Source organism: Camelina sativa, chromosome 3 (assembly GCF_030686135.1).
Source record: "Camelina sativa cultivar CO46 ecotype springtype chromosome 3, ASM3068613v1".
NCBI lineage: Eukaryota > Viridiplantae > Streptophyta > Magnoliopsida > Brassicales > Brassicaceae > Camelina > Camelina sativa.
In genome coordinates, this window is record NC_141882.1 from 14,926,394 (window position 1) to 14,936,086 (window position 9,693).

General features: G+C 38.0%; 3 protein-coding genes across 3 annotated transcripts; all 3 read right to left on the reverse strand.

Moving 5' to 3' along the window:
* Positions 1-64: 64 nt before the first annotated feature.
* LOC104777283 (protein ABCI7, chloroplastic) lies at positions 65-2,497 on the reverse strand. Its single transcript, XM_010501496.3, has 3 exons — positions 1,467-2,497; positions 656-915; positions 65-539 (listed from the first exon to the last, which is right to left on the reverse strand). Exons 1-3 carry the CDS (start codon positions 2,340-2,342, stop codon positions 245-247), a joined length of 1,431 nt encoding a protein of 476 aa, XP_010499798.1. The 5' UTR covers positions 2,343-2,497; the 3' UTR covers positions 65-244.
* Positions 2,498-5,000: 2,503 nt separating this feature from the next.
* Positions 5,001-6,039, reverse strand: LOC104775199 (uncharacterized). The gene is made up of 2 exons (XM_087504989.1): positions 5,792-6,039; positions 5,001-5,576 (listed from the first exon to the last, which is right to left on the reverse strand). Exons 1-2 carry the CDS (start codon positions 5,988-5,990, stop codon positions 5,056-5,058), a joined length of 720 nt encoding a protein of 239 aa, XP_087361115.1. The 5' UTR covers positions 5,991-6,039; the 3' UTR covers positions 5,001-5,055.
* Positions 6,040-6,174: 135 nt separating this feature from the next.
* On the reverse strand, positions 6,175-9,379 carry LOC104777285 (MND1-interacting protein 1-like). Its single transcript, XM_087504984.1, has 3 exons — positions 9,192-9,379; positions 7,431-9,046; positions 6,175-6,875 (listed from the first exon to the last, which is right to left on the reverse strand). The coding sequence occupies exons 1-3, from the start codon at positions 9,337-9,339 to the stop codon at positions 6,357-6,359; spliced, it is 2,283 nt and encodes a 760-aa protein (XP_087361110.1). The 5' UTR covers positions 9,340-9,379; the 3' UTR covers positions 6,175-6,356.
* Positions 9,380-9,693: the final 314 nt, after the last annotated feature.

A 9,693-nucleotide genomic window follows, 5' to 3' on the forward strand; every position in this document is an offset into this window, starting at 1 on the left:
TTCATCATATAAAAATCACGTTGTTTTGCTTATGCGGATGCCAACAGTGTAACGTTTTTCCGAATGGTAAAATAAATAACATCATGCTATTTAACTCATATAGAAGAGAACTGCTTGTTGTTTTTCATCGTTTTTTAAAATTAAACGGGCCTTCTTCTCCTCCTAACGGGCCTCGTATTGTAATGAACAGACATAAGAATGACGCGTGTACACCACGCGATCTCTTAAGGAGGGCAACGACTTTTCAGAGCAAGCATTTGAGGTGATTTCTGGCTTGGTCGCGGATTTCTCGATTTGGAAACTTCTCGATCACCTCTGATCCAAAAGAGGATATGAGAGCTCTTCTTGCAGTCTCCAAGTCGATCCCACGAGCTTGGAAATAGAAGAGTTGGTCTTCTTCAAGATCGCTTATTGCAGCTCCGTGCGAGCACTTGACATCGTCTGCAATGATCTGAAGATTCGGTTTTATGTTCACCGTGGCTCGTGGTTTCAATAGTAGGCTCCGCGTTAGTTGTCCCGCGTTGGTCTGTTGAGCTAATCTGCCATATTACAACAAAGAATTTAAAACTGATGCTTAACAAACCAAAGCAAAAACAGCATAATCATAATCAAACCATCGAAATGAGACACAGAGAGAAAGAGAGAGAGAGATTACTTGTTAACTCGGACATTGCCATCGAAAACAGCTTGACCAGAGGAATGAGCAACGATACACTTGTGGAGCTGTCGCGAAGTGCCTCGGGGATGGTCTAAGACAATTCTGCTATGGAGATCTAGAGTCTGCTCATTGACACACATATGAAACGTGGTTAACTCCGTGAGCGTATCCGGCCCAAGCTGCTGCACATGAAGATTGTGCCTCCCTAATTTCCCGCCAGTACTCACTTCCACAAGCTCATACTCACTCTCTGCCTCCTACAGAGATCAATCACATGAACAATTCACTCTCCTAAACAATTAAGTATAAAACGTTTCCAATTGTCGTACTCAAGTCATACAAAAACATCCAAAAACTTTGACTAAGCTATAACCTCTAAAACCGAATAAGAAGAGAACACAAAAACAAACTTCACATGAGGCTGAAACTAAACTAAACCCCTATTCATCCTCCTCCACAGTTCAATCATAAAGATTACAACTTTTTGCCAACTTCAGCGGCAACTAAACTAAACTAAGTTACTCTCCTTAAACCTGAAACTAAACTAAACTATTTCATCTTCCTCAACAATTCAATCATAAAGATTACAACTTCAGCAGCAACAAAACTAAACTAAGCTACTCTCCTGAAACATTCAGAAAAAAAGATTCCTACTCTCATACTCATCGACACCACAAGAGAATAACAAAACCAACCTCAAGTAAACTAAACTACTGATTCTCCTCAAGAATTATACTATTACCAAAACTAAAACTAAGCCAATTCGTTACTAGAGAAAGACAAGAAGAGAATAAGCAAAGGTTTAAACCTGTCGAACAAAAGTCCACTTGATATGAGCAGAACCCATGGACTCTTTCTGCAAATATGAATGCTTCACTTTCCCATTCTTCTGAACAACAACTTCCAAAACAGGATTCGTCCAATAAAACCCCTGTTCCTCTTTCCCCACAAACTCCTCAACTATACCAATCTCTCCTCCTTCCTCCACCATCACAAAAACCCTAGGATTCGATACCGGCAACCGTTTAGATTCCCGGTCACCGGTTTCACCACAAAAGTACCTCAGATAAATCGGATTCTCCACTTTACATCCTTGAGGAACATAAATCACAGTCAAATCAGGTGCTCCCATGCCGTTAATAGACCAGAACAAATCACCAGAATCGAAATTCCCAACGAATTCAGAAATCCGGTTCGTTAACTCATCCGGTAGACCAGCGAAGCTCCCGAAGTAAACACCATCGGGCAAATCCGATGGACCAATCGTCAAATTCGACACGAACCCATCGATAATCACGGCGTTTGGGAACTGGGTTCCACTCAGATCATCCAAAAATTGAAAATTTCGTTGATGGGTCGAGGAGACGGGTTCGATTTGGGAGTATCGGATGAACGATGTGTCGGTGAATCTGAAAGGTTCGTCTTTCTTCGACGGCCATGGTGTTGATAAAAGAGTCTCAGCGGAAGATTCTCGGATTCTTTGGAGAGGTAATGAAGAAGAAGAAGAAGCCGTGAGAGAGTCTTCGAGTGATTCAGCTAGTTGAAGTACAAAAGGGTCGGAGAAGGAAGCTTGTGCTCGGATTGAAACACTTGTAGGAGTTGTTCTTCTGTTTGATTTCAATTTTGGTTTACAAGATAGATTTGGTATCAGTGATAAGCGACCGAGAACTGTGGCAGCCGCCATTAATGATGGATTCGTCCGTCCCTCTCTCTCTCTCTCTCTTCGCTTTTGCAGCGATCTGTTTCTTCTCTCTCCCCTTTTTTTTTTTTTTTGGGGGTTATTTTCCTCTTTTGTTTTTGTAATCTTGTTTATATTTTATTTAGGGATGATCGGCCCAAATTGTATATATATATATATATATATATATATATATATATTTCCTTAATTAAAACAAGGTTTTTTGAAGGTTTGGTATTGCCAATAATATGAAGCACATGTTCCTTATTTTCAGAAGTCTACAAAAGATCAAACCTGACCAAAAGTAGAAGAGTAATGGTTAGGTTTTAGCGGTTTCGACCGATGTCTAACTCTCAACTTCTTCTCTTGGGGTTGAACTGGTGTTGTTGTTTACAACATCGGGGTCTGTTTCCTGAGGATGAGATTTATGGAGTTAATTAACCGGAATTTGCAAGTTAACTATGTTCGGTCCCGACTTTTGTAAATCTATATCGCACTGCAGTTTTAATAATACTTAAGTGACAAAACTCTTGTTATTTTTTTGCCAAATTAATATTTTTAAAAGTAACTTTATAAATGTTGATGTATATTCTTGGAAACCCTCCATTTCTCTTTTTTTATATAGAATAGTTTTGGTTTTTGAAAGAAAATCTTATGCTTGCATCAAAATATTGGGTTCAGTTTTTCATCTTTTTGTGTCATTGTAGATGTCCATTAGGTGAAGAAACTAACTTTACATCTAAGAAGAATTAATGTGAAATCACTACTAAAGGCTAAACGCAAAATACTTGGTGTTTTGTCATGTCGAAAAGGTGAAAAACTAGGATAGAAGAAATAATTTTACACTTTTTAAGATTATAGTTAATGGAGATTTATTTGATGACATAGACAAAAAAATTTGCTTAACAATGAAAAGTTCTTCACTAAATAGAGAGATTCCAAGTCACATTTTTATTCACCAAACAATTGTTTGTTTGGTTGACGCAGGCGGCTGCGTCTTTATTTTTATTTTTAATCACTCAATCGAAACAACATTTAAAAATGTTAGACGCAGGTCGCAACGTTTGCTACGCATGTACATGTGGTAAGGAAAAGAACAACTATACCTGCGTTTCCTGCAGCCGCAAGTACCTGCAGTAGCAAAACGAACAAGCCCAATATAGAGAAAAAAAAAAAAAAAACAGTTTCAAGTGTTTGTCTCAGTCATTCATTGGTTAGAAACACATCTACGTAATGAAAACTAAGTATGTTAATATAGACAAGAATAATTAACGAATTCTAACCTTGTTAAACTAACAAAGAAAGTTCTTGACTTTACAATACACTTTCACACAAGTAACCTTCAAAAAAAACCTTTCGGTCTGTAATATTTTTAAATGTGAAAAATAGATGTCAGTATTACTATTTTAAAATCTGTAACACTACGTTATGTAAGTTTGTGTTAATACTTTTAACCAACCTTTAAACATTTCTTTTATTTCTCTGCTATACGTATCCTATAATCTCTACCAAACGGTCCAAACTTACATTTTTTCCCTTCTTCCTTTACTACAGTTCAGCATCATCAACTTACATCTTTTATCTTTAATTTGGTCGCTCTGTTTTCCTCCGATACTGACACCGTAGACTCTCTTTTTATTACTGTTCCTCGAAGAAACACATGCAACAATAGGACTTAGGGTTTCGTTCTGTGGAATCTATCAATAATAGGATGGTGGGATCATCTTTACCACCTGGTTTCAGATTTCATCCAGCAGATGAAGAGCTTGTGGGTTATTACCTGCACAGAAGAAACGAAGGGCTTGAGATCAAGCTCGAAATAATTCCATTTATGGATTTTAACAAGTTTGATCCATGGGAACTTTCAAATGTTGCTTCTTGAAAATCTTTGACCGGAGAAAACAAAAATACATTTTTTCCAGTTTCCCATAATAGTACTATATAAAAGATCAATGTTTTGTTTTGTTACAGAGAAATCGTTCTTGCCGATAGCAACTAAATCTGACAGAAAAGATTTAGATGAGTCATCGGGATATAAAAGATCAATGTTTTATTTTCTTCTGTCATCGGGACAGAAAATACCAGAGCAACTAAATCTGAAAACAACTCACCGGAGGTTTTAGATGAGTCATTGAGCAACTATATTGAGAGTTCTTGTCAAGCAAGTGACCTAGAAAAGGGTTCTTGTGATGCAAGAAACACGCTGGTTTGAATTCCAGAAAACACGCTAGAAGAAGATTCCGGTTTCCAAATATTTGCATCACCCGAATTCTAATATCCACCAGAGTTCTTCGCAGCTGATTTGAATTTCGATTGGGAATAGGAAAATCCGTTCATGCTCGATTATCATTCAGAAGCTCATATGAACAATGAAGTAATGAACGATCACATTCTTCAGTAAAGAAAAGACATTATACAGTTCACTAGACTGAATCTCAAAACCAAACACTCCCATGGATCAAGATTTAACTATAATCCTCTTTATAGGATATATAGATTTGTTTTTGTGTGTATACTGTATACACAGATAAAATATATAGTTGCATATTATAAAATTTAGAACTACAAGATTCTCTTCACCTTCAACTAGTAGTTATAAACACACTTTTCATAGACTTTTAGGTCTAATAAGTATGTATAACCAATGTTGTACAATTACATAAATGAAAATGAATTATTGGATACTTTTATTGGAATTTGTTGCGATTGGTTTTGTAATTTAATACAAAGAAGCAATGTAGGGGTTACAAAAGACCAATACATCATCAAGACTGACCTTATTCTCATCTCCGAAGATAGATTCTTCCCCATCTTTCCTCTTAGCATATGACAAACCCAATCTTGATTTAGCCATCCTCAAATCGCCAACCCCTGAGTTCGTATCCGGACCCGCAAATCCGCCCATCACGGGAGCTAAAGGCGGTCCTATAAGAAGCCCATCAGCTCCAAATTGAGGCCCTCCGCGTGCATAATCAAATAGAGCTGCTCCACTTCCTCCAATCTTTGGAAGGAGGATTGGGTCATCACAATCGTCGAGCCAATAGAAGAGGAAAGCATCAAATGTATCGTAATAATCGTCAGTACTTTTATAACCTTCTGGGCTAAATCCACCAAACTTGAAAGACTTGTCTTTAGCGTAAGCTATGATAACACATGGACCTTTGAAATCACAACGTTCATGGAACTTTGTTGCACTAAACCCATCAATACTTGCCTTGTAGCAACATTTTAATTCTCTTCCTAGTAAAAAAAAAAAAAAAAAAAAAAAAAGATTGTTATATACAAGCTTGAGGAGTTATAGATAAGACATACTTCTTCAGATTGATATACTATGAGTCTTAATTAGTAGTCAAAATCAAGGACATACACCAAATGAATTGTTTGCACGCATAGAACTCTAACTCAGATCTCAAAAAAGACTTAAGGCATATGGATTTTGTGTTTTGAGAGTTTACCCTTTAAGAAGGTTTTGTTTACCAACGGAAGAGAGAAAGGAATCTGGACGTCGTCGTGGTAGGCTGGTTGTTGCGGCAGCCGGATATTGTCTGTTTTCTTGTCGGAGTTCCAACCGAATAGACCGTTGTAAGGACTTATTCTCTTCGAGGTCTTCAAGGTTACGGTATGAATTGTGTTTGAGATGGCATACGAAGCCATTTTTCTTGCAAATAACGGCCACACAACAAAACCCACAAGAAAAAAAACTAGGCAGAGCATTTAAATAAGGGTATTGTGGTTTTTACGAACTTGTGGTTGTCAGTGTTTTTGCTTACAAGTGTCCAAATCCACTTTAACCGAACAAAAACCAAAACCGTATTATGATATACCGATTTAGTACTTGTTTTTCTCCAAAATCGAATTGAAGAGCATTCTTTATAAGATTAGCTCTAAAAGTTCTGATCACGATTGTAAAGGTTATTTTACATCCTGCAGGATCTTTTGTCGGAAACAAAACAAATTTTGCTGAGTATAAGCATCTCTCAAAGCATTTGTTTTTTTTACTTACAAAAGTAAAAACTGAAGTTATGAAGTTGCTCCAAAGATACGGATTCGCTGTTGAATCAAACTTCGACAACAAGGACAAGTGACTTTCCTTCCGCCATTGTTGTTGCTCGCAAAGAAGCTATCACTGCAACTACCACACACAACTTGATGCGCACAAGGAAGGAACACCACAGAGACTTCATCTTTCATACAGATGATGCATTCTCGATCATAGTTTGCTTCATTCTCATTAGTACCTTCAAGTTTATCGAGTTCTTCAAGCAGCTTAGCAATGTTTTCTCCTTGGGATTTTTCGGCTTTCCAAACGTTATTGGATAAGTGGCTTGAGTCGGTATCTGAAGAGGCTCTGAGTCTAGAGAGTTCTTGCTCTAGTCTTTGGTGATCATCTTTGTGTCTTTGGAAGTCTAGTTCGATTTTTAACCGTAGAGTCTCGAGCTTTCTCTTGTTGTGACCCTCAGCTGCTTCTTTCGAGCGTTGTTCTTCCTCCATTTGAGCCACAGTTTCCTCCTTTGCTTTCTGCTCTTGCCTCCATTTAGCCTGTGAATAACATATGAACGAAAATATATCAACAAGTCGACAGATTAATCTTTCATGTATCAGCTACAGTCCAAGTAAGCAAGCAAGCAAAAATCTAAAGCAAGTTTTCGAACAAAATGTGCAGCAACATAGGTAATGTCCCCGCAATTAGGTAAAACCCACCCAGGAACAGAAAGAATATATGGACCACCATTTAGAGAAAAAAAGCTATCCCGTGAAACATTAGCAGTATTATAACAAATCATCTGGCTTGAGTTCTACAACTCAAAACTGATTTTGTAAGATTATACCCATATCAAATCCAGGTTCCATACACCCACCCTAAAGAAAAAGTAGACTATACCTCTTGAAAGGTCTTGAACTTGTATGGCGTACTACAATCTAAGACAGGACCAGCTTGGCAACTAGATGTATGCCTAAAATGAGACATGTCTAAACATTTTTGGCTTCCTTAGTAAAGTGTACTTTACACAATTCTAGAATCAAAATTTGTAAGAATCTAGACTCTAGAGAACTTTCAGGGAATAGAGAAAGATAATACATGAACTAGCGTACCTCAATTTCCTTTTCATCCTGTGTAGTCTGAGCTAAAGTCCTATAAAGAGCATTGATTTTGTCTTTCTCAGCGGTAATCTCATCCTGCAACTTGAGTTTCTGCTTCTCCCATGCCACAAGCTTCTTCAAGCATTTTTTCTCCTTCTTTGTTTCTTCCATGCACGCTTTAAGCGATTCTGAAGCACTTAATTTGGAACCCTCCCTCTCTGCTCGGAGTTCTGCATTTTGATTCTCAAGCTTTCTTACTATCTTATTTGCCGTGTCCATTTGATCAGTAACTTCTTTCAGTTCAAAATCCTTGTCGGATAATCTTTTCATGATTGATTCTTCAACAGCTTTTTTCCCCTTTTTCAGCAGTTGGATTGCTTCTCTTTCACTCTTCAGTGACTTAAGGTCGGCCAGTTCTTCGCTAACCTTTTGGGCAGCTTGCATTGCCTTCTTGTGAGCCCATTCCTTCCTCTCCTTTAATTTCTTCTCGAGATCCTTGACTTGATGAAGCAGATTGACTATCACACAATCCTTACCATCCTCACCCACCGATTCAAGATTATCATCATCAAGGTTCAGATCACGAAATTTCTCCAACACCGAACCAACACTTTCTTCACTCCCTGACTTGCGTGGCTGCTGCTGCTCACAAGTTTCCACACGTGCAGGAGATATGCTATCGCCACAAGTTTCAGACTGAATCTGCTTCTGCTTCATACTAGCACGAAACCCAGCAGCAAAAGCTGCAACATTCCGCTTCAACAAGGACTTCATGGAAGGCGAAAGATTAAACCTTTTCGGACAATGAATCTCTCTCTGCAGCTTTAACTCAGCAGCACCGCTTGTAGAAAACCCGTTACCAGAAAACTCAGGCCCTCCCCCGTTCCCAAAATCCCAACCTCCATGGAAACGACACAATGCTGGCGCCATGAAACCAGCGATATCTAAACTAGTACTACCAACACCAACATCTTTATTGCTATCATCATCCTTAGTACTAGTACAACAACAACTAGCCCTATTCCCTGGAGCTGGGATATCCATAGTACTCGCCCTACCAACGTGGAGCTCACTCATTAACAAACACCACATTGCATCACCTTTACTCAAATTAGGCTTAACTTGTTGCAGCAAGTAAATCATACCAGCAAGCGAATACTCCTCCAAATCTCTCAAATCAGTAAAATCAGTCTCTGATCGATCCTCAACTTCACCACCAGTGGTATTCAGATAAGACAATGAATTATTCACTATGTTCGTCAAAACATCCAACTCACCATAGCAGTGACCATTACTCAAAACCGCCTTAACCGCGACACCTTCCTCGTAACCCAAGTCAAGAAGCTTGGAAACAGCTTGGTTATAGAAAAACTCCAAATGTTTAAGCAATATCTCTTCCAAATGATCCTCAGTACAATAACCCCACTCGCTAGGGCTCGACGAATTAACAACAGAGCCAGAATCAGTAAGACCTGGATGATAAACAAGGTTTTTGAGACTTGACTCGACGATTGATTTCGACAGAGCAATCCTCTCGATCAAACATACAGGCGGGTCGGATCTAAAGGCAACGGGTCGGATCCTACGGCTCGGTTTCACATGCTTCTCCCTCACAGTACAACCCATTTCTGAATATATTTATATATACCAAAACAGAAAAGGATGGAAATAAAAATTGAAACTTTACCCCAAACAAAAATTAAAAAAAATGATAAGAAGAAATGGGCATCGAAGAAAAATGATTCGAGCAAAGAGATGGGACGAATTACTCACTGATCGGTGATGGCTGAATTTTTTGTTCTCGGCTGAGAATATGAGTTTCGGCGAAAAAGTTATGAGAGAGAGAGAGAGATAAACTTTGGTTTCGGTTTCTTCCATTTCCGGCGGCGCCAGAGAATATATTTATGGGCTTTGGGCCCATTTACATGATACGAACTTTATTTTGGTCTTTTTGATAGATAGTCGCATGGGTGGAGAGAGATCCGGTCAATTTGTTTGGTTTCGGTTAGGTATTATCGGTTCTTAAGAATGGAAACAAGTAAATGTTTTTGCAAATTTGGCCTGTTTGGTTTAGTTTTATTTTGGTTTTGATTTGGTTCGTCTTTTTGTTAGAAAAAACTTATGTACAAAGTACTAGATTTTTAACCTGCAGGACAATTTTTTTAATATAATAGAATTTTAACTTCTATTAGTGTGTTATATTTAGTTAAGTTGTATTTGGATTGTTTATTATTGGTATAAATGATAATTAAGAATTTTTTTTGTTAATGATTTA

Excerpts from the sequence above, each read along its gene's own strand:
- LOC104777285 (XM_087504984.1), bottom strand. The coding sequence starts at position 9,339 with ATGGGCCCAAAGCCCATAAATATATTCTCTGGCGCCGCCGGAAATGGA. Across the intron at positions 9,047-9,191 it reads AATTCAGCCATCACCGATCA|AAATGGGTTGTACTGTGAGG; the intron begins GTGAGTAATTCG and ends AAATATATTCAG. Across the intron at positions 6,876-7,430 it reads AGGATGAAAAGGAAATTGAG|GCTAAATGGAGGCAAGAGCA; the intron begins GTACGCTAGTTC and ends TGTTATTCACAG.
- LOC104775199 (XM_087504989.1), bottom strand. The coding sequence starts at position 5,990 with ATGGCTTCGTATGCCATCTCAAACACAATTCATACCGTAACCTTGAAG. Across the intron at positions 5,577-5,791 it reads AAACAAAACCTTCTTAAAGG|GAAGAGAATTAAAATGTTGC; the intron begins GTAAACTCTCAA and ends TTTTTTTACTAG.
- LOC104777283 (XM_010501496.3), bottom strand. The coding sequence starts at position 2,342 with ATGGCGGCTGCCACAGTTCTCGGTCGCTTATCACTGATACCAAATCTA. Across the intron at positions 916-1,466 it reads AGTGGACTTTTGTTCGACAG|GAGGCAGAGAGTGAGTATGA; the intron begins GTTTAAACCTTT and ends TGATCTCTGTAG. Across the intron at positions 540-655 it reads GGCAATGTCCGAGTTAACAA|ATTAGCTCAACAGACCAACG; the intron begins GTAATCTCTCTC and ends GTAATATGGCAG.